At 40.5% G+C, this 17,881-nt stretch overlaps 1 protein-coding gene across 2 annotated transcripts in view; it reads right to left on the bottom strand.

The window, feature by feature from the left end:
- The window catches only part of iars1 (isoleucyl-tRNA synthetase 1), a 172,214-nt gene extending 156,175 nt beyond the window's left edge, over nt 1–16,039 (bottom strand). The window contains exons 1-3 of one of the 2 annotated variants that reach the window (XM_059944615.1): nt 15,976–15,990; nt 2,911–3,005; nt 2,476–2,603 (exon numbers count right to left, since the gene is read on the bottom strand). In XM_059944615.1, the coding sequence (XP_059800598.1) occupies nt 2,476–2,594 (119 nt within the window). In that variant the 5' untranslated portion in view covers nt 2,595–2,603; nt 2,911–3,005; nt 15,976–15,990. Of the gene's footprint in view, nt 1–2,475; nt 2,604–2,910; nt 3,006–15,975 lie in introns of both variants that reach the window. The other variant, XM_059944616.1, reaches the window with a different exon arrangement.
- Nucleotides 16,040–17,881: the final 1,842 nt, after the last annotated feature.

Consider the following 17,881-nt stretch of genomic DNA (forward strand, 5'->3'; position numbering starts at 1 on the left):
AGAGAAATAGTCTTCAAATGGAGAAAACTCAGTACTGTTGCTACTCTCCCTAGGAGTGGGCATCCTGCAAAGATCACACCAAGAGCACAACATGCAATGCTGAAGGAGGTGAAAAAGAACCCAAGTGTACTGTAAAAAACCTACAGAAATCTCAAGAACTTGCTGAAGTCTCTGTTCACGTGTCCACCATAAGAAAAACACTGAACAAGAATGGTGTTCATGGAAGGACACCACAGAGGAAACCACTGCTCTCAAAAACCAAAACATTGCTGCATGTCTCAAGTTTGCAAAAGACCAACTGGATGTTCTACAGCACTTCTGGGACAGATGAGATAGAAGTTGAACTTTTGGCAGAAATGCACATTCCCGTGTTTGGAGGAAAAAGGGCAATGCACATCAACACCTCATCCCAACTGTGCAACATGGTGAAAGGAGTATCATGGTGTGGGACTGCTTTGCTACCTCTGGGCCTGAACAGCTTGCAATTGTTGAGGGAACAATGAATTCAAAATTGTATCAAGACATTTTACAGTTGAATGTCAAGGTAGCAGTCCATCACCTGAAACTTAACAGAAGTTGCATGATGCAACAAAACAATGATCCAAAAGACAAGAGTAAATCAAGAAAGAAAATTTGAGTTTTGGAATGGCCAAGTCAAAGTCTTGACTTTAATCTTATAGAAATGTTGTGGAAGGACCTGAAGCAAGTAGTTCATGCAAGGAAGCCTACCAACATCCCAGAGTTGACGCAGTTTTGTAAGGAGAAATGGTCTAAAATTCCTCCAAATCAATGTGCAGGACTAATCAACTGGAAACATTTGGTTGAAGTTATTGCTGTACAAAGGGGTCTTACTAGTTGCTGTAAGCTAAAGTTCACATACTTTTTTCAACAAATACATATGCTATTGGATCACTTTTCTTAATGAAAAAGCATAAAAATTTTTGTGTCATTTATTTCATTGGGTTGTCTTTATCTAGTTACAGGACGCGTGGAGATCTGATCATATTTTAGATCATAGTTATGCAGAAGCTTAAGTTTCACAAACTTTCTAGCACCACTTTACAATATATTCCCTCAGCACATTTGGACAGTAAAATACAGGTCGACCTTCACTAATCCGACTACAAAACCTATAATCTGGTTCCTTCGATAATTAATTCAGCACTGATTTCAAAATTTCCACGCAAATGTAATTTCAAATTTCCCGGGCCACCGTACCAATCTGCTGCACATTGTTTCGGTTGCGCTAGATCTGTTCACGTGTTAGCGTGCTCTTATAAGCACAGACAGGCAATTCCTGCTTGTTTTCCTGCATTTATTAATATAATTTATGTGAGGCGCAGCCACCTCGCACCCACCCGTCTCACCCTCCAGCGGCAGGGGACGCGCACTGAGTTGGTCTGTCTTTTCACCCGCCTACTGGCAGTCGCGCACTGCACTCCGGTATCGCTCAGCCGGCACTCCATTCTCTTCTGCCTACGACCTCAGATCAGGCGTGGTGACCTGCTGAACTTAAGCATGTTACTAAGCGGAGCAGAAGAAACTATCAAGGATTCCCTCAGTAACTGCAAGTGAAAAGGGAAGAGCCTAGTACCAAATCCCCGGCCGCCTGGCAGTCACGTGAAATGTGGCATATAGACCTCCTTTCTCCGACTTCTGTTTCTGCTCACCCAGATGTGCTGCCACCAACAGCAACAGTGCTTGAAGAAACTGTTGTGCCAGTTTCAGCACCAGTTTCTGATGCTTCACTCATTTTCAAGACAAAGATGTTGATGATCCTGACGACCCCACACTTGCAGACATGTAACTTTGCCTGAAGGTATATTAAACATTTCACTTTAGAAGCAGAAGTGCTCAGCTGTTCTGTACAATTCCTGTATATTTACCTGTACCCTTTATTTTATCTGTGTCTGTACAGTATATTACTTTATTAAAATTTCACTTGCTACTCATTTAATATTTGTTTCATTATTATCTAACTTGAACTGATTTACATATTTTAAAGGTATGATGAGGCGGTTAGCTATTGCTTAATGTGATCCTTCTGTAATTCAGCATTTTCACTAATCCGGCACTCCTCAGGTCCCAATGGTGCTGGATTATAGAAGGTCAACCTGTATTTTTTCATACAGGAGACCCTGGCAGCATGGGGGTAGAGATGAAAGGGGTGCATTCCTAGAAAGCAATCACTATTATGATTTTCCACAACACAAAACCACATATGTGCATGCATCAAGAAAAATATAACATAAAATTTGTATTTATTTGTTTTTGATCATTGAATCCACAAGAGCAATTTTTTATTATATATCTTAGGTACTTTGGTAGTGATTTGTGAATTTGTAAGGGTAAATTCCATTGCTCAAACTGCTGTAATGCATGTATTTAGTTTGTGCAACTAAGAAACACTGCAGAAAATCTATTTTAATATATGGCTTACTCTTAATTATTAAACAAACCCATGAGAAATGTTACCTTGGCTTGTTTTTAGCTTGCTTCAGACATTGCTGAAAACAATCCAACTCCTTCCAGATCTTTAGAATCTGCTCTTCCTCGGCAGGGAAGTTGATGGTTTCAGGCACAGGTTGAATCATTCTTTATATCTAATTTGAAACAAAGAATCAATCTTCTGAATAGAGCCATTAAGGTAATTAATTATAAATTCAGCAAATTAATAGATCAAAAAAAATCATGTGACTTAACCTGCAATAGATGACTAAAAATTTGGAGCCCATTTTGGCAACTGACTGATTCGAATGACTGAAGGATTGAAGCAGCTTAAAGACCATGGCCAGACAAACATGTGAAAATGTTTTATGGGGCTAGAGGGAAAACATTAACTTGGATATGACATCTCAGTGACGCAACTGTGACACTTCCTACTGACCAAAAATCTAGTAATGTCTGTACCTGGATTTCATATTTGCTGAAACCAGTGGGTATCTTTACCAGTTGGGGTTGGGTGCTGACCATTCACCACACTGAAAAATGTTCAGACAACAAATCTGGAAGTAAAAAGCACAATTGTTTTGCAACACTTGCAGGCTGCCCCCAACACAATCCTCGTTGATTTCATTTGATGCAAATGACTCATTTCACTGTGTGTTTCAATGTTCGTGACAAATAAATTTATTCTTCTCATTCATATCATAAAATTTCAAACTTCCAGAATGTTCAGAAAATCGAACGTTGAAGAATATTAGAAACTGATTTACATTTTTAATGGAAGTGACAGAACTTGTCAATATTTTTTGTTTAAGAAGTGTAGCAAAGACAAGCCAGAGAACTACAGCCTGACAGATGGGTGTAGTCTCTAAACCTGTTTAGCAAACCGAATGTTCGTGGGGAACCTGGTGCTAAAATATTCGCAGATTACTTAACTCGGGCTCAGGGTTTTGTAAGTAGCAGAGCAGTTACCTTGCTGTGATCTACTGAAAGTCATCTCTCAAGCCAAACTTTTGTCAGCTGATAGATCCTACCTACCTACGGGGGGGGGGGGGGGGGGGGGGGGCAGGCGCGTGGCCCTGGCATGCGGACCTCTGGCCCTTACCTTGTCCTCTCACCCCACTCATGACCAGCTGCACCTGATCAAAGCGTCTGGCGGGCAGGAAGCTGGAGTTTGGGCCCGGAGGCTGTCTAATGAGGCAATGAAGCCCTCAAAACTGCTTCGGCACCTTGGGTCCAAGCACCCTGCACTTAAAGACAAACCCGCTGAGTTTTTTGAGCAAAAAAAAAACGTGAGCAAGCGGGACAGAAGCAAGTGCCGAGAGCCACGTAAACCAAATTGTGGAATAGACTGGACATAAGGAACCCCCTTCAAGTATCGCTGTACTCCCATCAGCCCACAATGTGTAAGTCTTGTTACAGGGAAACAAGGCCAGGGCTCCCACTGATTCAGCGATATGGGTGTGTTGCAATGATTTTATATGTTCATATGAGGAAAACATGTGCTGTGTTTAATATCCAAACGATACTTAAAATGTAATAATGCTATTGACTTACTTGAGTTATAATTGACTATTAACTGTATTCATGTGAGGAAAATATGCAGTGTTTTTAACATTAAATTCGTTAGATAAACCTTTTTAGAAAGGGAATTAAGTGTATTAGCCACTTATAAGTGACTTATAGTTGACTTTTATCACCTATATTCTGGTCGTGATTAACACCCCCCCCCCACCCCCCAATCGGCCAGTCCGCAAGAATACTGTCAATATTAAACCGGTCCGCGGTCCAAAAAAGGTTGGTGACTCCTGATTCACATAAATGATTTGGATGTAAATACACAAGACTTGATCAGTAAACTTGCAGATGGCATGAAATTAGGTGATGTTGACAGTGAAGAATTATTGTAGATTACAAAGGATCTTAATCAATTACAGAAGTGTGCTGAGGAGTGGCAAATATATTTAAATACAAATAAGTATGAAGTAATGCATTTTGGGATGTCAAACCAGCATAAAACTAATACTATGGTAGGACACTAGGAAGTGCAATGGAAGAGTGAGACATAGCAGTACAGGTGTCGCCCATTTTTCGAACATTTGCTTCACGTCAACTCGCTGTTACGAAAGACCTACATTAGTTTCCTGTTTTCGCTAACAAAAGGTGTTTCCACTGTTACAAAAAAAGGCAGCGTGCGCCAAGCAGCCAAGTTCCTCCCCCGGAACTGTATTGTAGCCGGCATTGCTTAAACACATGCCTGTGTGCTTTATGTCGATTTATTTGTGCATCCATTAGCAAGATAAGTTCTAAGGTATCGCAAAAGCCTAAAAGAGTGCATAAGGGTGTTACACTTAGCGTAAAACTAGACATTAAGCATTTCGATCGTGGTGAACGAAGTAAGGACATAGTGAGTTTGGCTAAGGGTTCGTGGAAGTTGACGAAGATGATGTTGAAGAGGTTTTGGCATCCCATGACCAAGAACTGAGAGATGAAGAGCTTATGAAGAGGAAAGGATAACAATTGAAAGCAAACGCAGTAGCAAATGGCCCAAAAGTGAAGATGTCCAGGAACTGAACGGGAAGCAATTGTGTGAGATTTTCGCTGCGATTGACAACGCTGCAATGATTGCGGAAAAGTATGACTTTAATTTCGAAAGGGTACATAGGTTCAAGGCATATTTGCAGGATATTTGTAGAACTGTATGATAGAAAAATGCGCGCGGCTAAGCAGTCAAGCATACTGTCGTTTTTCAAGCCAGCCACAGCAGACGACGAAACTCGACCTTTGACATCGAGGCAGGCAAACATAGAAGAAGGTGACCTGTCTGCCCTGATGGAAACAGATGACAATGAGATGACATCCCAGTCTCCTCTACCTCCCACCACTCCAACCTCCGACAACTCAGCCTAACACACCATCATCAGGATGCTCACTGTCTTCCGGATTCTGGTAAGTGAAACTACACTGGGCGTACATTATTTCTACTTTATATAGGCTGTGTATTTTTGTGTTATTTGGTAGCTTCATAGCTTAAAGGTTACTGGAAAGAGTGTTACTGCTGGTAACACTTGTGCCGTGTGTTTCTGCTGAGAGCGCTTGCGCCACGTGTTTCTGCCGCCAGTGCTGCCAAGAGCACTTGTGTGAGATTTTCGCTGCGGTGGACAGTGTTGCAATAATTGTAGAAAAGTATTCCTACATTATATAGCCTGTGTATTTATCAGATCATTCCTGCTTTTACTATATGTTACTGTTATTTTAGGTTTTGTGTGTTATTTGGCATGATTTGGTAGGTTATTTTTTAGGTCTGCGAACGCTCACAAATTTTTTCCATATAAATAAATGGTAATTGCTTCTTTGCTTTACGACGTTCCAGCTTACGAACTGTTTCATAGGAATGCTCTACCTTCGAATAGTAGGGGGAAGCCTGTACAAGTGCCCAGTTCAAGTGACGTCACAGGTAGACAAGGTGGGTGAAAAGGAATACTATATGCTGACAATTAGTCAATGCATTAAGTAAAGGAACTGGTACATTACTCTGCAGTTATACAAGTCATTGGTGAGGATGCACTTGGAGTACTGTGTACAGTATTTCGTCATCCTGTTATAAGAAAGATGTGGTTAAAATGGAATCAGACAGAGAATTCCAAAGATCCACAACTTGCAGGTGAAAATATTTTTAATTTAGTTCCTAATGGTTTATTTAGAGATCACAATCCTTTTTTAAGATTTTATAATGCTCCTTGGTAAACCTTCCCTGTTAAATCCTGTATGAATTTCCCATGCTCTTGTGAAAATACATCATTTGCTAAGATAAAGATTATGGATTCAAACTGCTTATTCTCATTTCACTGATTAAACCAGCTCCTATACATCTGGAATCATTCTGATCCAGAGATTCTATTACATTCTATCTTTTGTAAATATATCCTTCCGTGGGTATAGCAACCTGATCTGCAGACAAAATTGTTGATATGATCTCAATGAGCTCCTACTTAAGTTATTTAATTCATTCACTTTTCACAATCTGACCACTAATGGTGAAGTGAGCATTTACTGCCCTTTTCTAAATGCCTTTAAGAAAATGGTAGCAATCTTCCTTCTTCAAGTACCAAAGCTATCCCCACTATATTGCTAATGAACAGGTTCAAGAATTTAGATCTAGATTTTGATTTAGATGGAGGGATTGTCGACAGAGTCTTTGTGGGTGCAAGTTAGGAACAGAAAAGGGTTAATAACTTTACTGGGCGTTTTTTTATAGGCCGCCCAATAGTAACAGGGAATATCAAGGAGCAGATAGGGAAACAGATCCTGGAAAGGTGTAATAATAAGAGTTGTTGTGATGGGAAATTTTAATTTCCCAAATATTGATTGGCATCTCCCTAGAGCAATGAGTTCAGATGGGGTGGAGATTGTTAGGTGTGCTCAGGAAAGTGTATGGAACCGGAGGAAACAGCAGAGGTACTTAATGAATACTTTAATTCAGTATTCACTATGGAAAAGGATCTTGGTGATTGTAGTGATGACTTGCAGCAGACTGAAAAGCTTCAGCATGTTGTTATTAAGAAAGAGGATGTGCTGGAGCTTTTGGAAAGCATCCAGTTGGATAAGACACCGGGAATGGATGAGATTTACTGTTGGGGGCGAGGGAGGAGATTGCTAAGACTCTGGCGATGATCTTTGCGTCATCAACACAGAAGGGAGAGGTTCCGGAGGATTGCGGATGTTGTTCCTTTATTCAAGAAAGGGAGTAGAGATAGCCCAGGAAATTACAGACCAGCAAGTCTTACCTCAGTGGTTGGTAAGTTAATGGAGAAGATCCTGAGAGGCACAACTCTTGTGAATGTTCAGCACAACTTTGTGGGCCGAAAGGCCTGTATTGTGCTGTAGGTTTTCTATGTTTCTATGTAGCTCTAACAAAGTTGATAGACCTTTACAAGTCAGTACACTTGTGTGCCTTAAAATGGAAACATGCAAGTGATGATGTTCCGATACACCTGAACCATTACTACAGTGGATTCTAGTTAACTGGGATGTATTGGAATCTGGACATTTTGGTATAAAAGTTCCATGGAAATAAATAAAAAGGTTTAAAAAAAATGCTATCTTAAAACTGAGTAAGACAGTATATACTTAAGTGAAATAAAGAACACATTAGAACATTATCAATACTACCAGAGTACTATAAAACTGTATTTGTTCCTAATTATTATCAATGAAGGAAGACTGCGGCAGCACACTATCTTCCTTTGTAAATAATGTAAATAATGGACTGTTTTCAAACAATGCTTTCAACAATTGCATCCTCCAACTCTTCATTCTCTTTGTAACATTCAAAGTGATTGTTGATATTGTGGCGACCCATTTCCTGGCACATCCGAACCGGCTCACAATTAGATAGCCTACGGGGGTTTGCGAGCACAGAGCTTTGGAGCCTCTGCGCCACGGGGGGCAGGTTGAGGGAGGCTTAAAAGTGAGGCTGAGGATTTCGAATAAAGTTTTTCCTTCGACTGCAGTTACCGACTCCGTGTCGTAATTTTAGCACTGCGTGTAGCACACCGCTACAATATCTTCAAATTCTTTGCAGATCCTAAACTGAAGTAGTCAAATTGTTTCATTCTCTCGCCTGGCTGTTTCCAGATCTCAAAGTCAGAATGCTTTAAAATGCAGTGAGCAAAACACTGAGTTGTTTCACTGATTATTTCTGCTAACCATCAGTGACAAAAATTGCTGCTTTTTGACATAAACACACACAAATGACGTTATTTAAAAATAGTTTGCTCTAAGCACAGGGTATTGTCTAACAGCCACACAAGTGCACATGTTTAATGTTAGTTAGGAACTGTTCAGTAACAGTCTCCTGTCCCAAATAAGCATCGTAGCATCCCAAATAAATGAAGAAAATCCCTGCTATTTTCTTGATTATTTTTGTTCTAAGAATTGTCCCAAATACAGGGCTGCCTTGATTAACCTGTCACCCAATTAAACAGAATACACTGTATTTCATGGTGGTTGAGGTCATGTTTGGAATTTCCAATCAGAGTAGCTACAAAAGAGTAACTACAGAAAGGCATTATAGACATTATTGTATTCAATCTTCCTGCAATATAAGTCAACATACAGTTTGCCTTCCTAATTGCTTGCTGTACCTGCACATTATCTTTCAGTGATTCAAGCACGAGTTAAAATCAATCCTTCTCAATGCTAACACCTTGCAAGTACTCACCATTTGAATAACTACTTTGCTCTTCTATCTTGTGTTCACAACAGGGACCTATTTTCTGCCAGTCTGAGCTCCGTGACAACAAACCAACAATACTGTAAAGATAAAATCATGTGGCAAGGAAGCATCTAATAGAGAGAAAAAAAAGGAATAGCAACAGGAAAAGAAGAAATGGACAAATTGGCTTGAGATGGGAGAAGTGCAGAAAATAGAAACAGTGGCACAAAAAATGAGAGGTAGAATTCAAGTAGAAAAGAAACATGCAAGTTTAATGGAAGAGGAAGAGTATCATGTTAAATAATAAGGTGAGAAATGCAAATACCAATACAGTGCATCAAATTAATTCCACTGTCCAGTATGTGTTGGGACTAGTGGTGCCAGAGAAGAAATAACTTCAGAGGATCATCTAGGAGATCACATTTATGAGGGGGAAGAGGAAAAATCGAGTATCTCATTTTGAGCTGTCTAATATAAAACTTACCATCAGTAACATCTGAAAACCAACATGCATCATCATCTTTACTGTAACTTTTCAAGGAACATTAATAAGAACCCACAGTTGTGGCTAGGCATAGCTCAAATATCATCTATAAATTTGCTGATGATACAACCATTGTAGAATCTCAGGTGGTGACGAGAGGGTGTACAGGAATGAGATATGCCAGCTGGTGGAGTGATGCCGCAGAAACAATTTGGCACTCAAGTCAGTAAGACAAAAGAGCTGATTGTGGATTTCTGGAAGGGTAAGATGAAAGAACACATACCGATCCTCATACAGGGATCAAAAGTGGAGAGAGTGAGCAGCTTCAAGTTCCTGTGTGTCAAGATCTCTGAGGATCTAACCTGGTCCCAACATATTAATGTAGTCATAAAGAAGGCAAGACAGCGACTATACTTCATTAGGAGTTTGAAGAGAATTGGTATGTCAACAAATACACTCAAAAACTTCTACAGTTGTATCACGGAGAGCATTCTGACAGGCTTCATCACTGTCTGGTATGGGAGGGGGGGGCTACTGCAAATGACCAAAAGAAGCTGCAGCGGGTTATAAATCTAGTCAGCTCTATCTTGGGCACTAGCCTACAAAGTATGCAGGACATTTTCAGGGAGGGATGTCTAAGGAAGGCAGCTTCCATTATTAAGGACCTCCAGCACCCAGGGCATGCCCTTTTCTCACTGTTACCATCAGGTAGGAGGTACAGAAGCCTGAAGACACACTCAGTTATTCAGAAACAGCTTCTTCCCCTCTCCCATCTGATTCCTAAATGGACACTGAACCCTTGGATTCTACCTCACTATTCTTAATCTACAGTATTTGTTTTTTTAATCTATTCAATATTCGTATTCTGTAATTGATTTACTTGTTTTTTTAATTTTATTTTTTTCTTCCTTCTAGATTATGTATTGCATTGAACTGCTGCTACAGATAACAAATTCCACTCACATGCCGGTGATAATAAACCCGATTCTGTTTGGGTACGACTCAAAGATTAATTTTGTTTTTCTTTGTTATGTATGGGTACTGAATGTAGACCAACAGGAATGCTGACATTCTTATAGAAGACAACAACACCCAAAGATGCATCACAGAAAAGAAAGAACATTGATTTTAGAATTATTATTGTTAACAAAAGAATAGCTAAAGAGGTGGGTTTTGAGGAAACGAAGGAGGTTCAAACAGTATACCACCAAAGATATGATAGTCACTTGCAGCCAGATGTCTCGACTCAAAGATCACCTATTTCCTCATCTTCATCATCCATCCCTCCCTCCGTGACATCATGCTTCCCTTCAGTGACATTTAAAAGCAATGTCAATTTCCATAAATTCCAATCTACATCTGATTGAAAACAGTATTTATAATCCAGGCAAAAAAATCCGAACCAATAAATTCAAACTCCTTTGGAAGCTTGAATCTGAAGCTAAACCACAGAGAGAAATGTCAAAGTGTAACCAGAGGAGGGGTATTAAGAAACCTGGAGAAAGTTTAGGATACTGATCAGACATCATGAAAGTTGATTTGAATGTATGAAATGAACTGTATTTTCCAGGGAACAGTGAGAAGAGCAAATGCAGTAAAGGACTGAAGTGAAGCCCACAAGACAAACCACTCCCTAGAAATTTGAAGCACTGAGTGACAGAACACATTGCTAATGGAAAAGCAGATTTATGGAAACATTATATTGGTTTGAAGCGCATAAAAATAAGATGCAGTGCAAAGGTTATGGTACACACACAACTCAGCGGCAAGGGATTACAAACAACAGTGTTCCTCAACAATGTTGCTCCTTTTGTCCTGCCCCCAGGTATCTCTCTCCACAGAGGAACTGTTGTGGAACTTGTGCATGAAGCACTAAAACAGGCAAAAAGTCAAAATAGCTGCATTTTAATTTGGTGGGTCTGAGCTAGGCAAAAGTTTCAAGTGCAATTTATTATTTATATCACTGAAGAAATATATTTTCAGATTCCTAGCTAGTGTAAGCCAAATATAATTCCATACCAACGCTGCAATATCATTGCTGAGCAACTTCCTTTATTTTAAATGTTCATTCTCTTTTCATTTTAAAAGCTTTCAATTCTACTTCATTGAACAACCCAAATTAGCAGCAACAAACTAAAAATACTGTCCAAGAAAGCTGTTTTGGGTGATCCTTAAGGGATACACCATATGATACACTTTGGAGTATTCCTATGCCTATAATCATTACACTAAGATTCAATATGTTCTATCATAATATGAACCAATAACATTCTTCTGTGTTCCTATATGCTCTGCATCCTGGACCTTCCACTCATACACTTATTATTAACGTATATATGTTACTATATGAAAACCCTGAGATTCATTTTCTTGCAGCCATAGTCAATAAATCCATAACAGAATCACTGAAGAAGGACCACACCAAGTTGGGCATTAAAAGTGGGCAAAGGACACCATCTGTGCAAATAGAAAAAGACAATAATAATAAATAAATAAGCAATAAATATCAAGAACATGAGATGAAGACTCCTTGAAAGTAATACATAGGTTGTGGGAACACTTCAACGAGGAAATGAAGTTGAGTGAATTTATCCCTTCTGGTTCAAGAGCCTGATGGTTGACGGGTAAAAACTATTCCTGAACCTGGTAGTGTGAGTCCTGAGGCTCCTGTACTATTTTCCTAATGGCAGAATCAAGAAGAGAGCATGTCCTGGGTGGTGGGAGTCCCTGATGATGGCTGTAGCTTTCCTGTGACAATGTTTCATGTAGATGTGCTCAATAGAGGGGAAGGCCATACCCTTCATTGACTGCACTGTATCCAGTACTTTTTGGAGGATTTTTCATCCAAGGAATTGGTGTTTCCATGCCAGGCTGTGATGCAGCCAGTCAATATACTCATCACTCATCTGCAGAAGTTCATTGAAGTTCAAAGGTTCATTTATTATCAAAGCATGTATCCATATACAGCTCTGAAATCTGTATTTCTCCAGATGGCCACGAAACAAAGAACATGAAAGTCATCAAACCCACCTTCCCTGTACAAAAAAAGGACGAAATCCCGATCATCAACCCCTCAAAACCTCCCTCCCACCTTACAAAACAGAACAGGAACAGCAATCCCCAAAAAACAACCCTTCTCCCACACAAAAAACATAACACCAACCCCCAAACATCCTCCCCTCACATAGCAAAACAGAAAAGGAACGGGCAATTAAAAAAAATTATAGAAAACATGTCTGAAAAAAGTCCACAATCCATAAACGCAGTAGTCCAATCCATAAACAGAGAACCACGATACCAGCCTACAGTATCACCAACGTTCATAGAAAGAGAGGCACAGAGGCCAACTCAACTGCCACAGTGAGCCACACAGCGAAAAGCCTCTCACAGAATCCTTCTCTGGCAGCGGTTGGCACAAACTCCTGCTTCCTACATTCACCTCAATCTCTCAGTCTTCCTCAATGCTTTAATCAATGATTAATGGACACTCTAAATAGTGAAATGGAGTCAAACATGTGAGTAACACTTTCACTTCTTGGAATCTTCTTGAAGACAGCAAAGCACTGGATCATCCAAATAATCTCCAAGCTATAAATCGTGGACTCTAATGGTCCCAGAAACACATTTAAGGTGAAAAACAGACATAAAAGTTAAAAAGCTTTTTTTTTGCTATCTGGGAGATGTCGACCAAGGAAGCGTTATATGTTAGCACCGTCTTGACCTTAAGTTTTAGACATCATGCCAAATCTTTGCAAACACCCAAGTAGTGACACTGCTGTGCTCTCTTAGTAATTGCACTTATATACTAGGCCCAGGACAGATCCTCCAAAATAATAACACTGAGGAAGTTCAAGTTTCTGACCCACTCCACCACTCCAATGCAGACTGCCTCATGGATCTTTAGTTTTCTCCTCCTAAAGACAATGATCAGTTCCTTGGTCTTGTTGACATTAAGAGGTTGGTGCTATTATATACCACAGAGCCAGATTTTCAATCTCCCTCCCCACATCCTGATTCATCACCAGCGACAGAAGTGATGTCATCAGCAAACTTGAATATAGCATTGAAGCTGTGCTTAGCCACACAGTCATAAGAGTAAAGCAAGCAGAGCAGGAGGCTAAGCACACAGCCTTGTGGTACACCTGTGCTGATGGAGACCGTGTAGGAGATGTTGTTGCCAATCTGAACACTGGGGTCTGCAAGTGAAGAAATCAGGGATCCAATTGCACAAGGAGGTGTGGAGGCCAAGGTCTTGAAGCTTATTGATTAGCTGAGAGGGGATGATGGTATTGAATGTTGAGCTGTAATCAATAAACAGCAACCGAATGTATGCACCTTTGCTGTCTAGTTACTTCAGAGTTTAGTGAAGAGCCAGTGAGATCGCATCTCATATTTATAAAGCTCTCCTCTAAAACTAAATAAGTTGCCAATATTCTCACTTGGGTGGCTAAACACAACTGCCGTAGTTAAGCATGGTCTGAATCACAAGCAATAAACATTTGTTACTTAAAAGAAATGCTAAATTGATGTGAATAAATTGCTGGACACAACTCTTGATATCAACAAAACGACTTCTTTAAGATCTCACAAGATTCTCCCAAATTAGATCACAGGAGGCTGGTGGGAGTAGTCACACGAGGCCGAGCTGGGCTAGGATCCTTTCCAACTCCCCAAATGGACACCATCAGAGGGAAGGAAAGGCGCCATCTAGTTCAGGAGGAGGTGGGAGCAACAGTGGAGGAGACGAGAACCTGCAAGGCGGTGGGAATGAAGCAACAGGGAGCTTAGACAAGATGGGATAATGCGATGGAGAGGAAAGTGACCTGGGCTGAGCTTTGGAAAGCCAAGCCACACCACATCCAATTTCCCATCCAGGCAGTGTCAATGTGCTTCCAAGCCCATCAAACCTGCACTCATGGGGCAGAGTCATTAGCGTGCCCACTGTGTTCCAAGTGAGGAACCCTGGAGCACATCCTCAGCAGCTGCACAAGGACACTTGGTGAGGGACGGTACTGATGGAGGCATGATCGGGTCCTGAAGATCATCGTAGAAGCCATCAGTGTAGGATTGGAGTGGGCGAAGTGGTCTCGACCCTCCAAGCAGATCATTGCCTTTGTAAGAGCTGGGGAGCAGCCAATACCTGCCAAAAGAACATCGGCAGGTTTCCTGACCTCTGCAAGAGACTGGCAGCTGTTGGTGGACCTCGAAAGACAGCTGAGGTTCCCCGACCATATCGCAGCCACCACCCTGCAACCAGACATTGTCCTTGTGTCTGAGTCTATGAAGCAGGTGGTGCTGCTGGAGCTGACAGACCCATGGGAAGATCACTTGGAAGAGGCCTTTGAAAGGAAGTATGCAGGACTTGTCAGCAACTGCCAGCAGGCTGGATGGAGAGCAAGGTGTCTCCCAGTTGTAGGGGATTTGCAGCTCGTTCCTTATCCAGAGCCTACAGCAATTTGGGCATCGAGGGAGAGAAGAAGAGGAGAGCCATCCGCAGTACCACCGATGCGGCAGAGAGGGCCTCAAGGTGGCTATGGCTCAAAAGAGGGGAGCCATGGAATCATCAGTAGCTAGCCATCTGGACACAAGCTGGGGTCTGATCAGCCCCAGCCGGGTCACCTGGAGAAGGGTGTATGATGTTGAAAGACCCGAAACACCCGATGATTCCAGGAACATCACTGATAATGTATCCAGAAGCATCAATAGATGTATGCACACAGCACACTAGTTGTTTTTTCTTTACAAGTATGTTAATTTATTTAACGAAGTATGTTTATATAAAACACCTAAATCAGGAACATAATCCTTTCTTTTCAAATCTTTTTATTATTATTATCCAAAATAACAAGAGTACATCAAAGTAAGTAACACTTACAATGTCTCAAAAAGAATAAAAAAGGATTGAAAAATAAGGTGACAAAAAAAAAATCATAATCCTGAACAGCACACAAAAACATAAGCTTCGCTGTAGTGGTTTGTGAAAACAGAAGCAAAATGCTGTTACTATAACCATATAACACGTCCGTTCAGAAATCATTCCGACATATCTAAAATTAAAACAATCACTTGTGGAACATCACAGGTTACAAAATATGCAATCCAACTGGTATCCAAAACGAACCAATTCAACTTTACTCATACGCAGGACTAAATCATGAACACAAAAAAGTAGAATAAAATAAAGGATATAAATTCTATTTGATGGTGTATTTCTGTTTATGATGCAATTTACAAGGAATTTATAATTTTCTATTTACGGTAGCCCTTCAGGCAATCACGTAGCATCACCATTATAGGCTGATGCAATATCCGGCTAATAACAGCAGGGTCTACAACACCTTAAGAGAAATTTTAAAAACTAGAACATGCAATCATATACCTGAAGTGAGCTGTGAATGTATCAAAAAAATTGAAGATTAAGATAGAATGATCCACGTCCTTTAACAAAAATTCTTTGGGGGCAACCTGCAGGACAACCAAGCCTCTCCAGATAGCATAAAGGCAGATATACGCAGAGCGTGAACAAAAGAAGGTTTGGGGAATGCCCCTTGATCAATAATGCCACGGGAACACGACAGTCATGCAGAAATGTGGCTATTAAGCGTCTCTTCGTACAGAGGGGAAAGGGAAAAAGAAGGCCTGGCTGCGTGGAGCTGCCGGGATGATCCCGTCAATCGGCTCCAGCACGCCTTTCTCGATCAGGTTAAATGCAGCCACGCACTGGAAAGTGCTCACTGCGTCGGAGGGAGAAATAACCAAGTGACTGAAGAAAGTATAACCCCGATACCCATCATTTCATCAGCGTGGCCCCGCTCGCTCGCTCACTCACCGACTTTCCCGATCCCACAACTGCACAGAGCCGGCGCTCCATCATCTGACCAATCCAAGGCGGCTCAACAATAACCCCCGTTTTCATTGGCTATTTCCCGTAACGTTGAAGAGTATTCATCTCCGATTGGTTAATTGTTGAACAGCCTTTGCTGCGGAGAATCATTCAGCGGAGAAATCGATTCTTTGGTGCGTGTCGTCGCGCCGACGCCCAAGTATTCCTAAATTCTTTTATCCGCATCTGGTGGTAATTTGCTGTGCTTTAGCAACTTAACTACTGCTTTAGACATTTTTTTTTAAATATTGTGGGTGTGTGAATACATTTTAAATGTGAGATGCAGCTTGTGACAAATCCTTGGATCTCAATTATCTGTGATTTCTGGCTACAGGAGAGGCCGGAAAGTAAGGTGTCCCAAGTTTACTGAATGCACGAAAATAGGTGGAAAGACATATTATGATGAAGGTATTGCAACCCTGTAATAGCCTATAGATAGATTTAGTGATTGCACAAAAACTTAGCAAATGGAATCTATGTGGAGAAACGTGAAGTAATAAGACTAAAAATGCAAATTCTAAATGCAGGGAGAATGCAAATGTCCAGAGGGATCTACATGTTCCTGGGTTTCAATTATAGACTTGACAAAGTGTAGAAACTAGATAAATGGCATTTTGGACTTCATTTTGCAAGCGGATTTGGAGTGCAAAAATAGGTAAGCAGTTGAGACTAAACTTTGAACAATTTTGGTCTCCTCAACTAAGAAAGAATAACTGAACTGGAGGCGCTTGTGATGGGGCTGATTGAATGTACAATTTTCTTTTTCGATCCTATACAGTACTAAATGGTGATGCAGCCAGTTAGAATGCTCTGTAGAAATTTGCAAGTGTTTTCAGTGATATACCAGGTTTCCTCACACTCTTAATGAAACATAGCCACTGTTGTGCTGCCTTTGAACTGCGTTGATATGTTGGGCCCAGGACAAATGCTCAGATGTTGAGAACCAGGAACGTGAAATTGCTCACTCTTTACATTTCTGATCACTCTTATGAGAATTGGTGTGTGTTCTCTTGTCTTTCTCTTTCTGAAGTCCACAATCAATTCTTTGGTCTTAGTTGGTCTTTGAGTGCAAGTTTGTTGCTGCAATGCCACTCAACCATCTGAAATTCTGCCAACGATAGTTATCAGCAAATTCTTAGATGGCATTTGAGCTGTGCCTAGCCACACAGTCATGAGTACAGAGAGAGGAGAGCAGTGGGCTAAGTACACATCCCTGATTATCAATTCTCTTTCATTTCAAGCTTCCTGGAGTACAAAATATGTCTAGTGCTTTGGCCTTAGAATGCCGAAATCTCCAAATATCAAAAATTCCATTATCAGTCAAAAAAGAGTTAATATAAGTGGCCGACTTATTAGGTAAAGTCTGAGTAGATATAGATCTGTCCAACAAAGGACAACAATTGTCCAACAATTAAAGTCACCACCCATTATTAGCTTATATTCATTTAGATTAGGTAGAGAAGTAAATAAGGACTTAAAAAAATAGGGATAATCCACATTTGGAGCATAACCATTAACCACAGCAACCTTTTTTGTTAAAAAGTGAGCCAGTAATTAACAAAAATCTACCATTCAGATCCGAAAAAATATCATGTTGGACAAATGCAATAGAGGAGTCAATAAAAATTGAAACTCCCCTAACTTTAGCATTCGAATTCGAATGGTACTGTTGACCCCTCCAAAACCTAAAGAAGTGATACTTGTCCTCTTTCCTCACATAAGTTTCTTGTGCAAAAATAATATGTGCATTCAGTCTTTGGAATACTTTGAAAAACTTTTTCCGTTCAATTGGATGGTTTAAGCCATCCAAGAGACAAAATTAATGGTCTGAGCCATATTTCTGAAATCAACC

The sequence above is a fragment of the Hypanus sabinus genome, chromosome 19 (assembly GCF_030144855.1).
Source record: "Hypanus sabinus isolate sHypSab1 chromosome 19, sHypSab1.hap1, whole genome shotgun sequence".
In the NCBI taxonomy this organism is placed as follows: Eukaryota; Metazoa; Chordata; class Chondrichthyes; order Myliobatiformes; family Dasyatidae; genus Hypanus; species Hypanus sabinus.